This window comes from Gobius niger (assembly GCF_951799975.1).
Source record: "Gobius niger genome assembly, chromosome: 2".
In the NCBI taxonomy this organism is placed as follows: Eukaryota; Metazoa; Chordata; class Actinopteri; order Gobiiformes; family Gobiidae; genus Gobius; species Gobius niger.
The window spans coordinates 26991466-27013651 of NC_136853.1; the positions used below are offsets into that span (position 1 = coordinate 26991466).

The 22186-nt window shown below is 41.0% G+C and overlaps 2 protein-coding genes across 2 annotated transcripts; both read left to right on the forward strand.

Moving 5' to 3' along the window:
- Positions 1–116: 116 nt before the first annotated feature.
- Positions 117–5177, forward strand: svopl (SVOP-like). Its single transcript, XM_079551579.1, has 16 exons — positions 117–213; positions 1221–1329; positions 1413–1507; positions 1575–1673; positions 1748–1819; positions 1881–2005; positions 2146–2209; positions 3555–3680; positions 3753–3881; positions 3969–4042; positions 4148–4344; positions 4418–4529; positions 4598–4679; positions 4759–4848; positions 4926–5039; positions 5126–5177. The coding sequence occupies exons 2-16, from the start codon at positions 1221–1223 to the stop codon at positions 5135–5137; spliced, it is 1500 nt and encodes a 499-aa protein (XP_079407705.1). The 5' UTR covers positions 117–213; the 3' UTR covers positions 5138–5177.
- Positions 5178–6959: 1782 nt separating this feature from the next.
- On the forward strand, positions 6960–21676 carry LOC306959329 (protein-methionine sulfoxide oxidase mical3b-like). The gene is made up of 32 exons (XM_079551417.1): positions 6960–7015; positions 7323–7664; positions 7744–7951; positions 8030–8146; positions 8642–8743; positions 8867–9022; positions 9112–9212; positions 9306–9563; positions 9630–9745; positions 9928–10054; positions 10292–10361; positions 10841–10988; positions 11153–11346; positions 11425–11525; positions 12353–12535; positions 12611–12709; positions 12787–12852; positions 14561–14729; positions 15877–15980; positions 16068–16146; positions 16267–16480; positions 16575–16792; positions 17002–17595; positions 17672–17757; positions 17829–17900; positions 17976–18026; positions 19757–20002; positions 20070–20163; positions 20395–20445; positions 20825–20924; positions 20990–21063; positions 21147–21676. Exons 2-32 carry the CDS (start codon positions 7401–7403, stop codon positions 21329–21331), a joined length of 4647 nt encoding a protein of 1548 aa, XP_079407543.1. The 5' UTR covers positions 6960–7015; positions 7323–7400; the 3' UTR covers positions 21332–21676.
- The last annotated feature ends 510 nt before the right edge of the window (positions 21677–22186 follow it).

Here is a 22186-nt window from a genome sequence, read left to right on the forward strand (position 1 = left end):
CACAATCCTCTGCTGAATACGATCCCGATGTGAGGCCATGACTGTATTGTGAGGCTCTCCTCCGGCCCGCCCCGGCCCGCCCCTGTTCGCCTCTCAGGCGATGACTTCCTGATACACCTGCACAGGTCAACATCTACACTTCTGGGAAGGCTTCATCCAGAAGAATGAGAAAAGGAACATCAATCTTGTGTTTCCCGTGATTCAAACCACAATGTAAGTCAAAATACAAGCGGTGATGTTTGTTTGTTTCTTCTTCTTTTTGAGACAAGTTGTGTTTTGTTGTTTTCCTGTTGCTGCGAGCTAACGAAGCGCGTACGTGTGACGCGCTTTAAGACGAAAGATCGCATAGTTACAACATGTGTCTGTGTCTGTGAACTAACCTCGAGACAAGGGTTTCTTCACACCTGTACAACTTGTTTTTGGCAGCTCAATATCCCGACTGACTGGTAGCCTATGTTTACGAAGGAGCATTGTAGACTTGGTAGATTTATACTTGGTATGTTGTAGTATTGTGTCTAGTATAGTAGGGAAGAAGAACTACTTTGGAACCAAAATGACGATGGGCTTAATAAAATCCATAAAAAAAAGAAAAAAGAAAATACGCGCTGTGAAATTTGCGGAATAGCGAAGCACTACACTATAGGTGTTATTTTTTTATTATTATTATTATTATTATTTTTAGTTAGTTTTAGTTTATTTATTTATTTATTTGAACGGGGACAGTGTACAATATACATTAACCTCAAAGGGAGAGATGCATTGTACCAGGTTATAGCACTAATTTCCACCTGCAGTCCCTGGGCAGACTGATGTCAACAAAGTCATAAAAATACTAATACAGAATAATACATTTCCCCAAAAACAGCATTAAAATCAACACACACTTCATTCATTCCAAAGCATTAAATTGCACACTGTTGCACACACACCAATTACAGGACATTATGGGAACAAGTTTGTTTTAAAATAAGCCATTTTTTAGCCTGGTGTGAAAAAGTGTTAAAATTTAGGCCTACACATGTGGTCAGCTCTATTGGCAACATATTCCACTGTTTGATGGCCACACTTATTATTATTATTATTATTATTATTATTATTATTATTATTATTATTATTATTATTATTATTATTATTATTGTGTGTTTTTTTGTTTGTATTCTGTAAATATTTATCAATGGTATCTAACATGAGTTAACTCCAGGCTTACTGAATGGTTGTAGATGGCTGATGGCATGAGAACTCAGCTGGTGAGCGCCATCCATCTGCAGGATCTGGAACTGCAAGAGAAACCAGTTATAAAGGCACAAGATGGAAAGGACAAAGACAGTGGTGAGTCAGTAGTTAAACTGTCATTTCAATGGGATAGGCATGATCTTGTGCATTATTAAAAGGTAATGTGTGGTGCGTTCCAGCTTCCAATCCTACTTATACAGTAGAGGAAGCGGTAGAGACGATTGGCTTCGGGCGTTTTCACATCTTGCTCTTTCTCATTATGGGTGCATCAAATGTAAGAGAACGTTGATTCAGTACCCTTTTGTTTTTATATATTTACTTAACTTTTTATCTACATTAAGATTGTGGAAGCAATGGAGATTATGTTGCTGGCTGTAGTGTCCCCTGAGATCCGGTGTGAGTGGCGTCTTGAGGACTGGCAGGTGGCGCTTGTGTCAACGGTACATTCACACTGAAAGCATTTTTGCACTGTGTATTCAACAATGTCTTAATGATCTATTCACTTGTGTTGCAGATGGTCTTTCTGGGCTTCATGGTCTGTGGCGTACTTGCAGGCTATTTTGCTGACAGATATGGACGCTGGAAAGTAAGGCACCTGATGAACATTGTTTCTCTGTAGTGTTTTGTTAATGATGCGTTTGTTTCAGTCGGTGTTTGGAGGTTTCGTGTGGAGTGCATACTTCTCTCTCCTCACGTCCTTTGCACCGACGTATGGTTGGTTCATCTTTCTGCGCAGTATGGTGGGCTGCGGAGTCGCTGGAGTATCTCAGGGGTCAGCTCATTCTCACACACAATCATCAAATAAAATGTTGAATTATTTGTACTGTTATTAATAATATCAATTCATTTTAATAGTTTTTGTTTTCTGTTATTGCCAACACAAGTAAATCTTCCTATGTTTCTATTTTTTAGATTTGTACTGAAGACAGAGTTCATTCCCGCAAAGTATCGAGCTTACTTGCTGCCTCTGGCCACTGTAAGGAATCATATATTTTACTGTGTGCATGGGTGTATGTTTGCGTGGGGGTCATGGGGACATGCCCCACCAATATTTCAGGATGACCAAGTTGTCCCCTCCAAGCCCATCTTCTCATTGTGCGATCTTTCACAAAACCCTTACACCGATGAGGGCACTAAAGGCGTGGCTAGAGGATGGTGTGCATCACAGCACTTCTTTGTTTTGTGTTCATTTGACAAATATTCGCGGAGATCTTCACATTTGTGGGTTGGCTACAATCTGTTTATGGAGTCTACATGCGCCGCATTTACAAGTTTGGAAGAAACATGCGTTTGTGTTTTAATTAGATTAGATATTGTACTCAAAAATGATCAGAAAATAGTTGGTATGCTCTTTCCTTTCCATCCATCCATCCATTTTCTTCTGCTTTATCCGGGGCCGGGTCGCGGGGGCAGCAGTCTCAGCAGAGATGCCCAAACTTCCCGATCCACACTCACCTCCTCCAGCTGTTCTGGGGGGACCCCGAGGCGACACCAGGCCAGTTTGGAGACATAGTCCCACCACCGTGTCCTGGGCCTTTCATGAGGCCTTGTCTCAAAAGGACATGCCTGGAACACCTCCCGCGGGAGTCGACCAGGAGGCATCCGGAACAGATGCCCGAGCCACCTCAGCTGGCTCCTTTCGATATGAAGGAGCAGCGACTCTACTCTGAGCTCCTCCCGGGTTGCTGAGCTCCTCATCCGATCTCGGAGGGTGCGCCCAGCCACCCTGCGAAGGAAACTCATTTCGGCCGCTTTTATTCACGATCTTGTCCTTTCGGTCATTACCCAAATCTCATGACCATAGGTGAGGGCAGGAACGTAGATCGATCGGTAAATCGAGAGCTTTGCCCCCCGACTCAGCTCCCTCTTCACCACGACAGACCGATACAGCGACCGCATCACTGCTGACGCCGCACCGATCCGTCTATCGATCTCACGCTCCATCCGTCCCTCACTCGTGAACAAGACCCCGAGATAGTTGAACTCCTCCCATTGAGGCAAGGACTCCCCACCGACCTGAAGAGGGGAAGCCACCTTTTTCCGGTGAGAACCATGGCCTCAGATTTGGAGGTGCTGATCCTCATCCCGGCCGCTACAGGAATTATTGTTATTATTACTAAAGGAATTATTGTCTTCTTATTAAAAAAGGGGGAAAGTTGTGGAGTTGATAACAAACCTACACCCTTGATTGCGTGTCTTACAGTTCTGTTCAATACAAGCTTTGCGTCAGAAATATACAGTATCTGTACCTTTTTAGATGATATAAACATGCATCTTTCTATTGTGAGTCAAACAACTTCCCAGCATGCCTTGTGTTGCAGATCTTCTGGATGTTAGGCTCCATTCTGATCATCATCTTGGGGATGCTGGTAGTCCCCACGCTGGGCTGGAGGTGGATGATTCGCCTCTCTGTTGCACCGAGTGTCATCCTCATTTTCCTTTTTAAAGTAGGAATTCTCAAATGTCCTGTCTTTACTGCTGTATTTGTCTTTCATTCCAACTTCTCTGTTTTGCATAAGTTTATTCCAGAGTCTGCGCGATACAATGTGTCTGCAGGAAACATTCAGGCGGCTGTCAATACACTGCAAAAAATTGCAAAGATGAACAGAGCATCCCTCCCACCGGGACAGTTGGTTGAACCTGCTTCAGTATGTAGCCACTGGGGATGTGAACTGGAAACAACTGCAAATTTAAAACTATCATACACAGTTACTAATACATATCTGTTATTGTAGTCAGAGCGGGGCAACTGGAGGCTTCTGTTAAATCCAACTTTCAGGAGGACTTCTTTACTGCTCTGGTACTCATGGTACGAACATACTTTGTCTTGTGATCCAAAAAGTGTATTTATTTGTTCATCATATCATATCTTATTGATTGTGACTAACCACGTTGAGTCTTTTCTATCCCACAGGTTTGTGGCCTCCTTTGCATATTATGGCTCAGTGCTGAGCAGTTCAGAACTCCTGGAGAAAAACCTGCTGTGTGTAACAAATGCTGACGCAGAGCACCAGGTCAAACACCGCCTAGAGGACGGGTTGTGTTACTGCATTCCTTTTGGGAACAGCGACTACCAAACACTTCTTATCAGCTCATTTGGAGAAGTTGCCCGTGAGTAGATAATGACCCATTCAAAAGGCACCCGAAACAAACATTGAGTGAGTAAATGTTTTTTTCTTCTTAGTTATTCCGCTAAACATTGGTCTCCTCAACGTACTGGGACGGAAGCTGAGTTTGACAGTTTTGCAGCTGCTGGCGGCTGTGTTTTTTATGTTGATCAACATTTGTACCACTATGTGAGTTCCATTATTTAAAGCCAACCATAATTGTGTAACCCTTTAATGACTTTGATGTCTTTGTCTAGGTTTGGGTTTACTGTGCTGCTCTTCTTGCTTCGTTCCCTAGTTTCTATGAACTTTAACGTAGTTTATATCTACACTGCAGAGGTATGATTTTCTACTACCTCTTTATAGTATAAGTATATTTTTATGGTATCTGTGACTTTAACCTTTCTTTTTGCCATAGGTGTATCCCACAGTGGCTCGCTCCCTGGGGATGGGCTTCTGTACATCATTCAGTCGCATTGGTGGCATGATTGCGCCGTTCATAGCACAGGTAAACACAATATCTTATAATCCAGTTTCTACATTGTGGGCTGCTTGACCTTTCCTTTGTCTGTTTTGTCAATGTAGGTGCTGATGTCCCAGTCAGTGATAAAAGCCCTCTGTCCTTTTGCTGTTGCCTGTGTCATTTGTGCGTTGACAAACTTTCTGTTACCAATTGAAACTAAGGGGCGAGCGTTGCAGGTATATAAGGAATCCTTTATCTTTTCATATAGTTTTTCATTTATGTGATAAAAATTTACCTTACAACTTTTTTTGCTCTTTTACAGCAAAACCATTGAGGCTTCCAAGCAAAACTGTTCCTTTAATTATGTTGTAAGAAAATATGCTTTAAGAAAATGACCATGTGTGTTTCATTTTATGACCCACTATCCTCCTTACATTACTGAAGAGATTAGAAAGGGAATAAGATAGATTTGTATATAGTAAGTTACAATAGCCTGGGCCTGTGGAGAAGTACCAGCCTGCATTTGTGAGATGAAGAATTTACTAAGAACAAAGGAGAGTTGGATTATAGCTATGACTAGCCGATAGGGGCCTTAGTGCTGAGTTAGTGAGTTCATGTAACATCTATAAACTATAATAGGGCTGTGGTTCTCAAACGTCACTCCAGGTACTGCCTCTTTAAATTATTTATTTAATCTTTCAAGTGCCACTGAGCCTAGATTAAGATCAAATCAGTCCTAAACCTAAAAAGAGTGAACAAGACCTACAGGTGAAAACAAACTAGAATATTGTTTAAAAAGTGCATTCATTTCTATTATTTAACTTAAACTGTGAGACATATATATGATTTATCTCATTACATGCAAAGTGAGACATGTATAGCCTTTATATGTTATAATTGTGATTATTATGGTTCAGCTTGTAAAAACCCAAATTAAAAATTTAAGAACATTTGAATATTTTGAAATGGACTGTAAGCCACAATCATCAAAATCATAACAAATAATGGCTTGACGTCACTTTGCATGTCATGAGTATATCAGATATTAGGTTCACATTTTAAGTTGTATTACAGAAATAAATTTACTTCTGAACGATATACTAGTTTCACCTGTATATTGGACCAAATTATGTCTAATATGGATGTAAATCATTAGTTCAATGCATTGCTAAAGCATATTTAAAGTTACACAACGTAGCATTTCACTCAATAAATAGAATAAAATGGTCTACAAGCATTTATTTTGATACAGATATTTTACTGTTGAAAAATACAAAATTAACAAATGTGTGTCTCTTAAAGGAATCCGTCATTTTTGTGAAGTAATTTTAGACAAATTTCCCCAAAACAATTTATTCAATTTCGGGAGTTTTTTCTTTTTTTTTACAAAACTGTTACACTCATGATCAACACAGTCCAGTTCAGCACTGTTGTGCACATGCAGTAACACACCAATCCAAAATAGGTCAAAGCCCAGGGACGGAAATTGCAAATTAGCCTATTATTATAAATATGTTGTAGTGTGGTACAAGTTTATTGTTCAAACATGTTCCTATTATATAAATAAATAAATAATAAAAGTATGTTTTAATGTATTTTCTGGCTGCATCAAATAATATTTTCTACCCCGGGTCCCAGGAGGTTAGGACTCTGTCATTATGCACGCTCGTGCTCCGTTAACTAAAGCTCGTTAGATTCGCAGATTACTGTCTTTTGTGGGCGGGGCCTGTTGTTTTGACCCCTGCTCTCCTGAGAGTGATTAAAGTGGATTTGAATAGCGGCTGAAATGAGGCGGACAACACTCGCGACATGTCCCTGAGAAAATGTAAGTTTTAATTCACCTTCAACTAAAGACTTAAAGGAGTAGTTGTAGCTGTTTACTAGTTACAATGTAACTATGCCATGTATAGACTTATATCCATTTTGCCCCGTTGGATTAGTTTGAAGCAAATCCAGAGTTACAGTGTTGTGACAGTTTACATGTGCATACACTCCAGCATTGTGTGAGTGTGTGCATCTGTGCTTGGTGCAGATGGGACTGCTCTGTCTGAGCTTCATTGTTTCACTGTACGGCAGCTCATGTTGATTCTTCTTCTTAAAACCTGATACAAATAAACACATGTATGTCTTTACAGATGAGAGAGATACTGTCAGTGGTCAGAGTCCGTCTACATACTTGATCATACAACTATCCATTTGATAAGATCTACAGGTACATGATATGTCATTCCGATGTCACTTAGAAAATACACTTTTTCTCAGTGTATACTGTATTTTACGTGTTAATCTTATGTCTGGATAATGCTCGTGAACTCATTTTCCCTGCTCAAGTGGCTTTTCACAGCAGGACATGGTCTAATCCTGTAGGTTTCTCTCTTTAAAACAAACCTCCTGAGAACTTGTCTAAACTTTTGCTTTAAATCATAACTAGAGCAAGATTTGTATAAATACCATGTCAATGATGGTAAAGGTGATTACACCATGTAGCTAAAGATAAAGCTGTTTGCCTCCTTTTCCAGTGTCTCTGATGTCTCGGGCCGTCCTGGGACCACTTCGGACCCTCAGTGGGAGACGCACCTCCTATATGTGGGACTGTCATGGGAGAGGCGTTGGACCCTCAATGCCATGCTCAGGAGTTATTTGATCAGTTTGTTTCAGCTCCCACGTGCAGAGCCACACTGCGCTCCTTCAGCGCACTATGTTTGCATCTACAGCTGGACCTGCAGTCTGCCCCACGGCCGCTGTACCCCACAATCAAACAACGACTCAGCTACTGGAGGGCCAATGGCCTTTGGTCTAAACTGGACCGCAGGGCTGCGTTTGGGGAATACCAAAGGGGTCGGGCCTGCAGCAATGTCTCTGTGCGTTTATATTTATCTCACATAATATGTCCTACAGTAAGTGACTGCAGGTTAGTCAGTGTTTGCGTCCTCTGTGCAGTGCGTCATCATCGGTGCAGGCCCCTGTGGTCTGAGGACGGCGGTGGAGCTGAGCTTCATGGGAGCTCGAGTGGTGGTGTTGGAGAAAAGAGACTCTTTTTCCAGAAACAATGTGCTCCATCTGTGGCCGTTTACTATTCACGATCTCCGTGGACTTGGAGCAAAGAAGCTTTATGGAAAGTTTTGTGCTGGCTCCATTGATCACATCAGTGAGTGAAACTGGTCTCCACAGTACACACATCTGCAAAGCTTTTCCTCTTTTCCTCTGACTTCCCCAATGTGTGCAGGCATCCGACAGCTACAGCTCATCCTTCTGAAGGTGGCGCTCCTGCTGGGGGTGGAGGTCCATGTCAATGTGGAGTTTAAAAGCCTGCTTGAACCACAAGAGGATCAACGCAAACGAAGTAAAACATACTTAAATCATACTTAAATCTTTGGCAGATGAGACCGGACAGAACAGGGCAAGACGATGTACATACATGAGTCAATAGTAATAAAAAGGGCACATTAGAAGGTTTATTGTACAGTCTTATTACAGCTGGGACAAACTCCTGATCCTCTCAGTATTGCTGCGCATGGAGAGGAATCAGTCACGGGGGCGGCTTCTCTGAGCAGGGGTTGTGTATTCACCAACAGAGTTCACCCCTTCCCCATCCCTGACACACACTTTTGAACTTGTCCAGCCGGTTCCCCTCCCTAGCCGTTATGCAGTTCCCCAGCATACTACAGCAAAAAATACAGCGCTTGCCACAACTGACTGATAAAAAAGATACAGCATTTCATTACAGGCTTCAAAGGATTTTAGCTCCCTGAGGAAGAAAAGTCTGTTCTGTCCTGTCTTCTTTCCTATTCTTTCTTTACACTCAAAGATTAACCTGTGTCCAATTGTCTTTTGGAAGACATTAGCTGGAGGCTAGAAGTCCATCCCAAATCTCATCTCGTCAGCCAGCTTGAATTTGATGTTGTTGTTGGAGCAGATGGACGAAGAAACACATTTCCTGGTACATCCTTTTTCTTTGTTAAAGCTCGCATCATTAACTGTGTTTTGGATCCCTGTTAAACGTCATAGTGTGACATTAACACATAGAAGCTAATAGTAATAATCTTATTTTACATTCATTCAGGTTTCAAGCGTAAAGAGTTCAGGGGGAAACTTGCTATTGCCATCACAGCCAACTTTAAAAATAGACACACAACAGCTGAAGCTAAGGTGGAGGAGATTAGTGGTGTGGCCTTTATTTTCAATCAACGTTTTTTCCAAGAACTGCGGCATGAAACTGGTCTGTCTTTACTCTTTTTATTTTATTATTATAATTTTTTTAATTGACCTGCAGTTTAACTTTTTTGTGAATATACTCCAATGTTACAGGGATTGACCTGGAGAATATTGTTTACTATAAAGACGACACTCACTACTTTGTAATGACAGCAAAAAAGCAAAGTCTCTTGGAGAAACGGGTCATTCTGCAGGTAAAAGCAGATACGATCAGTCGATTCAGATCAGCCACCGCAGAGTCATGAAAATACTTATAGATTCTGTTTTGTTGAAATGCTGTTCATCAGGACTTTGTGGACACAGAGCTCCTTCTTTCTTCTGAGAATGTGGACCAGAATGCTTTGCAGGCGTATGCCCGTGAAGCTGCAGATTTCTCCACCAATCATCAGCTGCCGTCTCTGGAATTTGCCATGAACCACTATGGCCATCCAGATGTGGCCATGTTTGACTTCACCTGCCTGTACGCCTCCGAGCACGCTGCCATGGTTTACCAGCGGCAGAGTCACCAACTCCTGGTCACCCTGGTCGGGGACAGCTTACTGGAGGTGGGACAGTTTATTAATAGAGATAAAGTAGAATGGTCAGATTGATATTTTCTTTGTTTCCTTTAGCCTTTTTGGCCCATGGGTACTGGTATAGCGCGTGGTTTTCTTGCAGCGCTGGACTCGGCCTGGATGATTCGTAGTTGGGCACAAGGAGGTTCTCCATTGGAAGTCCTTGCCATGAGGTAACCATGACACCACCTCAATCGAGAGACACATTTTTACTTTTCGTCTGTGAATACTTTGTTCACCGAACCTTTACTTACATATTGTACATTTTATTAAACAAATAAGTGTATTTATACTAAATAGTTTTTGTGTGCTTCATCCACCCGTGACCTCCGTTACTTTCATCTTTGATTTCCAGAGAAAGCTTGTACCGTATCCTGCCTCAGACGACTCCAGAAAACATGCAGAAAAACTTCAGTCTCTATACTGTGGACCCGACCACGCGATACGCAAATGTGAACCCATTACTCATCACTCCTACACAGGTATCACACAATGTTTTAACAGCGGTGAAGACCATGACCAGTTTTAGAAAATCTAGTGATTGACTACAATGCCTCAGCATGATATTTTCTGGGGAAAAAATTAAGATTTTTCCAACAATTGAATTGAATTGAGACACAAATAAATCACATATTGTGTAAAGAAAGAGGCCGACATGGGACAGGTGACACTCGAGCAGTGGACCGCTCTGCTGAGTTTAGGAATGTTTGTCTTTTCAGGTGAGACATTTGATTAACACTGGACATGAGACTGAGGCCACACTCACCTCTCCACGATTCCTCAGACAGGGTGAGTTGGCTCTGCACAGTTCACTGAGCATCAATGCCATTATTAATAAATACATTTAATGCGGAGCTGCAGTGTATTGCCAAATATAATATTTGGTGACAGAATATCCATATTGCAAGAAGCCACACATCTCTGAAGTCTTCCATCTGACTGACATTTTAAAACAAAATGCACTGTCATTTATTTAGTCATACTTCTCCTTATTTGCTTCCATCTTAGTCTTGTTTTGACACAATTCATCAAAAACAAACAAACAAACAAACAAACAAACAAACAAACTTATTGTTTCATATTTTTGTTAGAATGTAATAATGTCATCACAATATTTAGGACCCCATATCAAATAATCAAATTTCTTCTCATTGTGCAGCCTTAGTTCAATATAGTTCATACGTCCAGAGTGACTTTATTTGTTGCTTTGATTCAACTTCATACAGTAAGAGGATGAGCTGACGGTTTTGTCTTTTTTCTGCTTCCAGGGTCTTTCTCTCTCTCCAACAGTCTGCTCAGTTGGTGCCAGCAGCAGACTCGGGGATATCGTGGAGTTGCAATTCATGACCTGACCTCTTCTTGGAAGAATGGCCTTGCACTCTGTGCCCTTATTCACCATCACAGTCCTGAACTAATGTAAATAATTACAGCAGATGATTATGATGCATTATTATTCTTTACTCAGGCAAGAAGTAATGATGCAAGTCTATTGTATAAGAAATGTACTAATTCAGTATATATTGTACAATTATAAATCTATTTCGTTCCTAGTGTTGTGTTACTGTGCTTGTGTGTTATAGAGATTATCAGTCTTTAGATGAATCTGCAGCTGAAGAAAATGTTCGGCTTGCATTTGATGTGACTGAACGGGAGTTTGGCATCTCGCCGCTGCTGACTGTGGACGAGATGTTATCTGTTGGAGAACCAGACTCCCTCTCTATGGTCATGTATCTGAGTCAGTTGTATCATATATTCAATAACATGACTCCAGCAGGTGAGGCGAGCTCGACACAGTTTACTGTCAGTACAATTATTTCTTTGTCTGTTTCACTTCTTAACATGTGTCCGTTAGGTTCTCTGTCTCAGTTTTCAGAGCTGCGAGGAGCTCTCATTACTCCAGTCTCTCTATTGAGTAGACTAGGATACAGTTCATTCAGAAAAAGAAACCCAACGGTAAGGACGCTGGAAATGCATAACGTCAGCCTTAGAGCATGCATCCAAACCTTCTCAAAGCACCACACTGTAGTCATTATTCATTCACTCATTCCAAGTGAGACTGTCAATCTTTGCCATTAGCCTCTCCGACCAGTGAAGTGGTGAAGTGTCTTGCCCAAGAACGCACAGTAAGAGCCCTGATTCATCAACCTTTAAATTTTAACCTCTTAACTCCCGCCTGAACCGAGTACATTTTCTCCTGTTCAGCTTTGCTCAAATTTAAAAGCTTCTTAAACAACGCAATGAAAATGAGGATGACATTTTTTATTTAAATATTTTTAAAAGTGACAAAAATGCGGCGACAGCACAACAAAAAAAGTCAGGATCAGTTTTGTAGGTCTTAGCTTTCAAATGAAGCGTTACACAGGCCTGTAGGTTGTAAACTAAACTCTAGTCGAGACGCTTTTAGATTTGGGTGAAGCCGAACTGGAGAAAATGTGCTAGGTTAAAGGCAGGAGGTAAGAGGTTTAGAAAGCCTGTTTTCCACACGACTCAGACCATTATTTTCTCTTTTAGCTTAGTCCTTGTTTAGACCTCCTTTATTTTTGCTTTAGGCCTATTTTATACGTAGTTTAGTCCGAGTTTAGACCTGATTCAGTCCAACATATGAGCTGTTTGCGCTTTAGAGGTACTTAAAGAGCTTCACAATCATGGACTCTTGTTATTATGCTTCTTTGTATTTGTTGTGAATGCTATGAGGCTGACGGTTTGCTTTGCTTTTCTCTTCCTTCAAGTTATCTTACCAATTAGTGGGTGTTCACCTTTTCTTATTTTTCAACCAATAGGATAAAAAAGACCCTGGTAAGAGAAGAAAGGAGAGTCAACAGCGAGATGAACCAGTGATGGAGACGGGCAGCGAACAGCAGCATCAGACCGGTTTGTCTAAGGTGAAATTCATGGCCAGTCAACTTCAAGCAAAAGAAGATGAAGCTACCGCTGCTCAGAGTTCAGCTACCGTGGGCTTGCGGGTTAGTTTCACACTGTATATTGTGTGCTGTCAATACTTCGTCAATAATTCAATCCATATTGTTAATAACGTCCAGGGTCCAGCTGTTGTCCAGCAGGGGGAGGTATTGTCCACCTCAGGTTCAGACAGTCAGCACAACTCTGAAGACAGTTTTTCGCTGCCTGCATGGAGACTGGTACGGGTTTGTCAGTGAGTTTCTCTTGTGCCAGTTATAAAATCCCTAAATTAACTATTTTTCCCCAACTCTGGAAGAAAAAACGAACACAGCAACAAGAAATGATGAGCTTCCGTTTCAAAGAGAGAATCAAGTCACAGCAGGTTGGTTGTGAAAGTTGAAAGTTGTTATTTCTGCTGTGTGCCGTGGTTGGTTGTGATGAAAACCCGTGTTTGTCGAGTGGTTGGGACTAAAAAGTGGCTCACAGGACTATTTTAAAGGAACAGGCCACCGTTTTTGCATATAGATATGTTCTTACCTGAGCTTAGACGAGTTGATGCGTACCCGTCTGGTCTTTGTGCTTCTAACTGCACCCCCGTTTGGCCCCATAGAGGAAAGGAGGAGAGGCTAAATGCTAACAACATCTTTGGTCTTTGTGGATGACTGAGCGCACGCACAAAGACCAGACAGGTACGCATCAACTCGTCTAAGCTCAGGTAAGAACATATCTCAGTATGGAAAAACGGTGGCCTGTTCCTTTAAGTCAGTATGATCAACGCTTGCATCAACAGAACAGAAAATACTGTAAACACTGCCTGGTTAAATAGAAAGTCACAGCCAAAATCAGGTCACACCATCAGAAAATATTCTCAAAATGAAGGTCTGGACTCTGTGCCATCAGGGAAGAAACATGGACTCACCTGGTCATTCAGAATATTAGCTAACATCACCATTTGGCCATGTAACATTGCTAAACCTCGACCCCATATTCAGGTGACCACTTTTTGCATACGAGAGGGTAAAGGGGTGAAAAGGAGGGCCCCGGCGCACCAGTTGAGGACCACTGACCTTGTAGAAAATAGGAAGGCACAGTAACTGAAAATCTGATCAACATCCATTTTAATGATCGCAATAATAAACAATTTGTACATTTCAGAAACATTATGTGCTCCAATGACAACAAAATCATGTGTCTTCATTGCGGTTTATCCAGTATAAAACTAGCTTAGACTGCCACTGCCATCTTTGACATTTTAAATTCACACTAAATCTAAAAATAAACGAATTCTTGATCTTTTAAAAACTGCAAATCTTGTCGCAGTGGTGGGGGTAAAATACTCAAATGGTGTAACCATATAATAGATAACAAATGTTGCCCTCTTTATTGCCTCATATTAACTGCAGTCAGCGTATTGAGTATCAGCGTCATCTGATATGAAATGCTTATAGTACATAGTAGAGAGAGAGATTCCCCTGCAGGCGGCTGTCAGACTTGTTTGATAGTTCTCCTTTGTTCTACTTTGTGCTTCGTTCGTTGGGTCCAGAGGCTGAACAGTCAGCTTTACTCCTGTAGGGTCTGGTGCATGTGATAAAGCTGCATCTGAATAACAGCTTTCAGCTTGAATCACATGTCAAGTATATGTCCTGGAAATATATGCCTTTAGCTATGTGTTTTGACCTGTGTGTCCTTTCCATTTGAAAATAGTACCGTTTAATATTTGAACAGTGTATGGATGATAATGGTGAATTACTTAAAAATGAAATCTTCAAACTTTAAAGCAAAGAGTGAACTCTTCCATGGTTGCCAGTGGCACAGTGGGTTAATCTTAGATGGTTTGATCCCAGTTCATACTGTCGTTGTGTCTGTGGGCAAGACCCCTTTCTTAAATGTATGAATGTGTGTGTGTGATTAGTGGACGCCAGAGGGGCCATCGAATGGATGCATTTGTACTTTTTTTTTTTATGATATAAGATATAGAACTAAATTACTCTTCTGGAACATTTGAATGTCATGTGCTCAGTGTGCATAAGCCCATGTGAAATGTTTGAATGTTTGAATTTGCTTGATAATTTCTGTATCTGTCTTTTTAGGCTGCGAGCTCGGCAGGCAGCAGTGACACGTGCTTCTTCTGTAAACAGCATGTTTATGTGATGGAGCGGCTGAGTGCAGAGGGCCTGTTTTTCCACCGCAGCTGCTTATTGTGTGAATACTGTGGCTGCAGTCTGAGAATCACCACCTACACCTACGACCGGCCCAGTGGTTAGTGCACTTCAGTTTAGTTTAGTTTAGTTTATTGAAACGACAGTGTGCAGTTACATTAAAAAAATGGGTGCACCAGATTTAGCACTATGCTAATTTCCACCTGTAGTCCTACACAATTAAAATTACACAACCAAATTAAAACATTACATAACAAAAGGCAATTCACAACTACAAGTACAATATACACTACAATTAAGTGCAGAATTCTAAAGTGCAACAGTTTTTTCAAAGTCTTTACAACACATACACTTAAAGCTGCACTATGTAACTTTTTATATGAAAAAAAAACCTTGATATTTGTGTGCATTTTGACCGTTAAGTCACTCAGTGGCCATATAGGTGAAGCATGGCACCTTTGCTTTTCCTCACAGTGGCCTCTGACGACCCAGAATCAATTGTTTTGGGGTTTCTAGTTTCTAGTACAAACCCCTAAAAACGATTGATCATAAAGCATCATAAAGTCCACTTTGAGGGAAAGCAAAGGTGCCATGCTTCACCCATAGTGCCACTGAGTCAGTAACAGGTCAAATATGCACAAATATTGAGATTTTTTTTTTTTTTTTTCACTTAAAAAGTTGCATAGTGCACCTTTAAGATAACATTATTACACTAGTAATGTGGTATCCATCAGACGGTACCCGCGAAGGCATCATCTGATGGCCAAATACCCGTCTGATACACTCTTGTGTGCAGGACTGGTGGTCTACTGGTGAACTCTGCAGTTCATCATTGCATTACATTGTTGCTGAGTGACACTGACATGACCACCATGCATGACTGATAAACAGCCAATCTCCACAACCACAGATGCTATCTAAGCTGTCATCTGATCAGTGTATTTGTGCTGAACTTGATTCTAAATCTTTTCAACGAGATGGTTGTCACTGCTGACCTCCTAGATCTATGACAAAGTGTTGTACTGTATTCCTGAGCTCCGGGTCATTCCCTAGACTATTAATTGCTGTGTTATTGCTCAGCCAATCACAGAGTCACTAAAGATCATGTGAGCAATGTTAAAAGCTGAGACGGCAGATTTTTTTAAAATACTGGTATAAAATGGCCAACTTGATTATTTTTACCTCAGATTCTGCGACTGTTGTGACATACAATATAGAGTCCTACTTTAAACTCTTTTGTCTTTTAGGGAAGTTTTTCTGTCCAGAGCATTTTAATTTGGAATCACAAGCTACAACTGCAAGAAGGAGACGCCTGTCATCAGACAGAGAGATCTCTCATCGCACATCTATCGTACGTTTACAGATTTTGAGTTGAATACATTTAAATTTGCGATTTATTGGCCTGATTTCCTTTCAAAGATATCATTGATTCTTGCAGGTTTCCCTGATCCCGTCTTTCACCGGTTCCTCGGCTGACTCTTTAATCTCTATCGCAGCAGAGCGTCGTCGCTCATCAGGTGAGTTTAATTCTGGGTGTCTAATGCACACTGTTCGCTGGCTTAAACTGGATCAATGTGGCTTTAGTGTGTCTGTGTTTCTGTGTGTGTCTGTGCGTGTGCGCGTATGTGTGTCTACAGTGGCTTCTCTGATGGAGGCTGCTCTCAACAAGAGGCAGAGCACAATGCCTGAGCGGATCGAACTGGAGAATTGCCGCCGCTGCTCTTCAAATATCGCAGCTGAGCTGCTGGAAGAAGTGGAGGAGCCACAGGAGGTGTCTGAGGAGACGCTTAACGAGTTTAACCTCAGAGTGGAGGACAGTCACACCAACAGCAGACTGAAGTCACGCACCAGGTCAGTAAACAAACAACAGAGACAGTACCATATGTCATGTTATTGGTTATTTTTATTATCATACGATAGAAGGTGATCCAGGTGTATGTTGTAGTTCTGATTCAGATTTGGAAAAGGAGACTGGAGGCGACGGTCACAGCCCGACTCCTCAAGCTAAAGCTTCATGGAGAGAGGCACTGACACTTCAGGCTTCTCTCAGAAACAAAGCAGAGGACACAGAGTTGGATGAGGAGGATGAGGAAGAGGAGGAAGAGGAGGGAGAGGTGGATGAAGATGAGTATTTTAAAAGCAGCGAATTGGAGTCCACTGACAGTAAGTTTTTGCTATGCTTATGTACGCTGCCTTTTTACAGAAAAAAAAAATCCTGGACCAGTTTTACAGTCTATTTAAAACTATGCTTGGTTCTTTTTAGATCTCCCACTAGTGCTATTATTTATTCAACAACATATTCTGTATATTGTGACTTTGTGTGTCTCTTTTTTTAAACTAACCTTCATATTCACCTTTTACTATTTATCAAGACTCCGAGAGCAACTCTTTGACAGAAGAAGACAAACTTGCATTGTCAGTGTCTTTTGCTGATTCCAGCTCTCAGTGTGAGACTCCTCTGCACACCTCCCCCTGTGTCTCCACGGCTGGCTCCTCCTCTTGCTCTCTTGAGCTCAAGGATAGAGACACAAACACAAGTCATGTTACAAAGTCACATTTATTGCCTCCAACAAGCCTCACTCCTGTTGCTTTGGAGACTGTTTCTTGTCTCCCGTCTGTGGGAGCACTCGAGTCCTGCCATGGTACTTTCGACAACATCAGTCCTGAACGTCCCACACAAAGACCTTTGCTTGTGCAGGAGAGCTTTCAATCAGAGCAGAAAAAAACAGGTTCAGCTGAACAGAGACAGAAGTCCCTTTTGGGACCCCCGATTCAGGCAGTGGGTGAGGCCCTGCTGCTCCAGTTGAAAGGTCTGAAGGACATTCCTGTACTGGGACAGAAAGAGACAGAGAGAGGTGCGACCCGGGCCTTCCTCAAAGCAACACTATCCGGAAATAATGTTAAGAAAAGCTGCAAGCGCAGAGAGAGACTGACAAAAGAATCAGTCAAACAGAGAAGACTTACAGGTGACCTACGCGCCCACAAACAAACACACACAAATAGATAAATAAGCGATTAATCTGATGTGTCCTTGTTGCTTAGATTATAGACCTGCTACATTATCAGAAGAATCTGGGCTTGAAACATCTACTCTGCTGAAGAGATGTTCATTAAAACCAAGAAAAAATGTAAACATAAACATTAGTATTATAATTTTTACCATCTATCTTTCTTACACTAACCATTTACTTTTTTTTAGCTGCAGCTGGAGCTTTGTGACATCACATCAGATATACAAAGAGCTACAATTAAAGAAGAAGAAAATCTGCTGGTATTAACAATATTATCCATACTATTGTCACTCATGGTGTTTTATGTTCTTATATCTTTCTTGGGCCTTTTTCAGCCTGTGTATGTTCCCCACGCCATGGCCTTTAAGTGTTCATATGGCATTCAGGTAAAGAACATCTTCACGTAAGGATTTAATGAGGATTCACTGCCAGCCGCTGCAATGCATGTTGTTCTAGACTTGAAACTGTAATGCGTGGATCCAAGTTGTTTAATTCCCATACCATGGTCCCACAAACTGAAACAGTTCATTTGTGCCTGTCTGCAGTCTGTGTGGATCATGTAAGTCCAGGGCACTAGTGAACCCCAGAAAGAATTGTTATTGCTGTGGTAATAACTAATGTGGATCCGTAAGACTTTCCATTTCTTGAGGATCACATGAACACGGCACTAGCCAGGGACGTGCTGTGACCGAATGACCTGAGTTTTAGCTCACCTTGTAGGGCACTAGCTTTATAAATCAAAGCTTGTAGGTTCGGTCCCAGCTGATGACACTTTCTCTTTTCACAGACTCCAGCATGTGACCAGAAGTGGGTGGGACTGTTGAGCTCTATAATGGGATTTTTCTGATTTAAACCCCAGATTTTTGTACATTTTTTAAACTGATCACACAGAAATATTTACTCCGGACTTGTATTAATATTTTACATTAATTATCAAAGAAAAAAAGGCTTATTCTCAATATGTAATACCTTAATTTTGCCTGAAGAAATGGTGACACATATTATTCTAGTGAGATTTTATTGTTATTTCTGTTGGAGATTAAGTTAAAGTTGCTGTTTTTACATGTGTATGTCCATGTAACAATCAGTTTGGACCCAGAAGTTGCTTGGTTATCATGTGTAATGTCATGCTTATCAACCCATGATCAAGCCTCATTCCCCCTCGGCTCGGCCACGGCCCTTAGTGTGATGTTATGCCTCAACTTCACAGCAGCTGTCTTAGTAATGATGAACAAATGAGTTGATGTTGTTGGTTATGCAACTGTAAAACTTAAATTTACAGCTCCTAAACACACAACAGGATGACTTTTTAAAGTTGTAGGGTTAGGGTTAGTCCGGCAACAGTTAAATCTCGTTCTATATCACTCCACTGCAGCTGTTTCCATAGTAACATAGTAATACATTTCCATTGACTAACATTAGCTAAAGACAGTATAAAAAGTGGAGAAAAAACACGTGGAACAACTCCGTTGGCTGCTGAGTTACTGCTGGTAAATACATTTATTACACTGTGGTGTCCAAGTGATTTAATGTGAACAATAACTCCAGTATTTTGACTTTTAAAATCTCCATTACTTTACAATTGCTGCTAATCCCATAATGCTTAGCGAGATGACATCACATTCCCGAACTCTATTGAGCTGCAACTAGTTTTTAGCTAAAACCCACGACTTAAAAGAAGCAAACAGGCCAAACAGTTTCAGTTTGTGGGACCTCGGTATAAGCGGATTAAACAACTCGGAGCCGTGCGTTAAACAGTTTTAATGCACTTCGTGGAGGAACGCCACTCCGCCGCCTGTCGTGGTGTTCTTGACTCCATGTCGTGCATTAAAACTGTATAATGCATGGCTCCGAGTTGTTTAATCCTTACACTTGTGATTGCTAGTTCACTTCCTGCCTCCAGCTGATGTCACTGATGACATAGGCCGCAAAGGGAACTACTGTATACAACGTAAAATAACCATTTTAATAATATATCCATGAACCTAACCTGGACCGAATGGACTCCCTGTGGCGTTATATCAAAATAACACGCACTTAACATTAGCTTCTGCACTGTCTGTCATTCGTTTTTGTGGCACAATACAAACACAGCTGTTCCAATGTGTTTCTGCAGAAAAGCCCTGTAAAGGAAAGACCCCTTGTCCAAGACTCTGACGGTGGATCTTCTTGCCCGACAGAAGTGGTGGGAGTTCTTGCTGTGCCCAAAGAGCCATCCAGTTTAAGTGTAAAGGAAACCTTCTTCCAAAAGGATAAAGAGACTGAAAATGAAGACCTGGAGGCTGAGCTCACTCGACGTGTGCAGAGATCTGCCCGAAAACAAGCCAAACAGGAGCAACTCAAACGACTCCACAAAGCCCAAGTAAACTCTCTGGACCCAGTCTAAAATGGCCTCATGGCAGTAGTTTTACCTTGTTTGTCATGTGCAGGTAATCCAGAGACAGCTGCAGCAGGTGGATGAGAAGCAGAGATTGCTGGAGGCTAGAGGAGTGGCAGTTGAAAAAGCTCTAAGAGGAGAAGCAGGTAAAGATGCAGTCAAGCCGATTTCCCCATGTCACCAATGTCACAGGTTCATCATCGCCATCAACCAGTCACACTTTGCTGATTATGTCATTATCTGTCATTGGAGGCGACAGTGGCTCAAATGTTTCAAATGTTTATGAGAAGATGGCCATGGAAATATAACTTGCTTCCAGATGATGAACCAGGGACAACAGATTCTGAATGAGAATGCTTACATTTAATGTCTTTCAGATTACTGGGGAGAATCTGGTTACAGCCAAGACTTTGGACTTTATCTTGGTGGTGAGTATCATAGAATTTTTCACAAAATTATATCATGACACATTTTGTATAAGCTACTGTATATATATATATATATATATATATATATATATATATATATATACACTATATATAAAGTTTTAAAAGTGCTGCACATTAAGGTTGACATTAATATTTCATTTCATTTCATTTTAAGCCTATTCTTAAAATAAAAATCCAGTGAAATGAATCTATTACAGTAGACTGAAAATAGTTAACAACACAAAAACCTACAATACAGAGGACCACTGATGCCTTGTTAAAAGCCAAAGAGACAATATAATTATTTTTTTTATACAATCAGTATAACGTCGACAACATTCACAGGACAGAGATAATGGTTTAACATGCTTCATTATAGGTTTAGGTAAACTGCAAAACCCAGCGCTCATGCAGCAGTGGTTCCAGCTTGTTCAACAGAAGAACTCCTTAGTTCGCTACGAGTCTGAACTGATGATATTGTAAGTATCCTCATTGCCTTTGCTCGTGTTACTGTTTTTGCATTATATTGCTTTTTCTTTATTAGTGCACGAGAGTTAGAGCTGGAGGACAGACAGAGCCGGTTACAACAAGAACTGAGAGAAAGGATGGCAGTAGATGGTCAGTCAAAACTTGCAGCTAATTATCAACGTCACAGAGTTTTATCATCAAATGTGAATATAATATGACTTGATTTTCTTCAGATCACCTGAAGGGGGCGTCAGAGCTGGAGGAAGAGCGTCTGATCTTGGAGGAGATGCTGGAGGTGGTGGAGCAGAGAGACGCATTGGTGACTCTGCTGGAAGAGGAGCGGCTGCAGCAGAGTCAAGAGGAGCAGGACCTCGAGGCAGTAATGCTCTCCAAAGGCCTGGGACTTAACTGGGACTAGGTGCTGAAAACAGAGACCCAATATACCACATGGACCTGTCTTAAACGTTTGTCATATAATTTAATACCATCAAGTTTATTTTTAACTTATGTTCGCTGTTCCAGTTTACGTTCATGTGTGGCACTTTTCATGAGTGTAAGTTGCGCTGTCTTTTCATTATGTAGACACTTTCAAAACTGATGACTATGACCTTCAAATGCTTCTGACTTTCAGTTTGACTCTGCAGCGTTACACCCTTTGTTATAGAAATTCCAAAGTGTTTCTCTCTCTATAACTGTGCCAACAAGTCAGGTGTAGATTAATTGTGCCTTAGGTCAACACCATACTCCCTATGTTTAAAGGCCCAAAAATGATCTGATTTTCTGGAGTCTTCAGATTTTGCTGTTTACGTGCCACTTAAATAATCTAAAAGAAATCGATGTGATCTGATTTCTTTTTTGATCTTTCACACCCATGCAGTTACTAACCTGGAAATTACAGCAAAAAGGCAGTGTTACAAAGACTATGATCAAAGACAACATTATGGAAATAATGGAAATCGAACCAATATTTATGTGTATATAATATATGGCCTAAAATGCACATAAAAATAATTATTCTTTGTTTGGGTCTCTCTGCACCTATATAATGTTCAAGGCTTTCACTGTCAAATCTGAACTGATCCTTTAGCTACTGCTTATCTCTGAACCTTTTTTTTTTATTTTAAATTAATAATTCCTTCTTGAATTTCTTTTGTTTATTGGTGTTATGTTGAAACATTAAACTTGTTATCTAATGCACCGAGATAACGACTATTACTAAGATCAATTACTAAGCAATTTGACAGTTTTGCTGAGAGTTTAAAAGACCTGGTCA

Bases quoted from the DNA above. Each gene is read 5' to 3' on its own strand.
- svopl (XM_079551579.1), top strand. From the start codon at position 1,221: ATGGCTGATGGCATGAGAACTCAGCTGGTGAGCGCCATCCATCTGCAG. The intron at 3,681-3,752 runs GTAGGAATTCTC...GTTTTGCATAAG, and splicing joins TCCTCATTTTCCTTTTTAAA to TTTATTCCAGAGTCTGCGCG. The intron at 4,530-4,597 runs GTGAGTTCCATT...GTCTTTGTCTAG, and splicing joins ATCAACATTTGTACCACTAT to GTTTGGGTTTACTGTGCTGC.
- LOC306959329 (XM_079551417.1), top strand. From the start codon at position 7,401: ATGGGAGAGGCGTTGGACCCTCAATGCCATGCTCAGGAGTTATTTGAT. The intron at 11,526-12,352 runs GTAAGGACGCTG...TTCAACCAATAG, and splicing joins TCAGAAAAAGAAACCCAACG to GATAAAAAAGACCCTGGTAA. The intron at 12,853-14,560 runs GTTGGTTGTGAA...CTGTCTTTTTAG, and splicing joins AGAGAATCAAGTCACAGCAG to GCTGCGAGCTCGGCAGGCAG.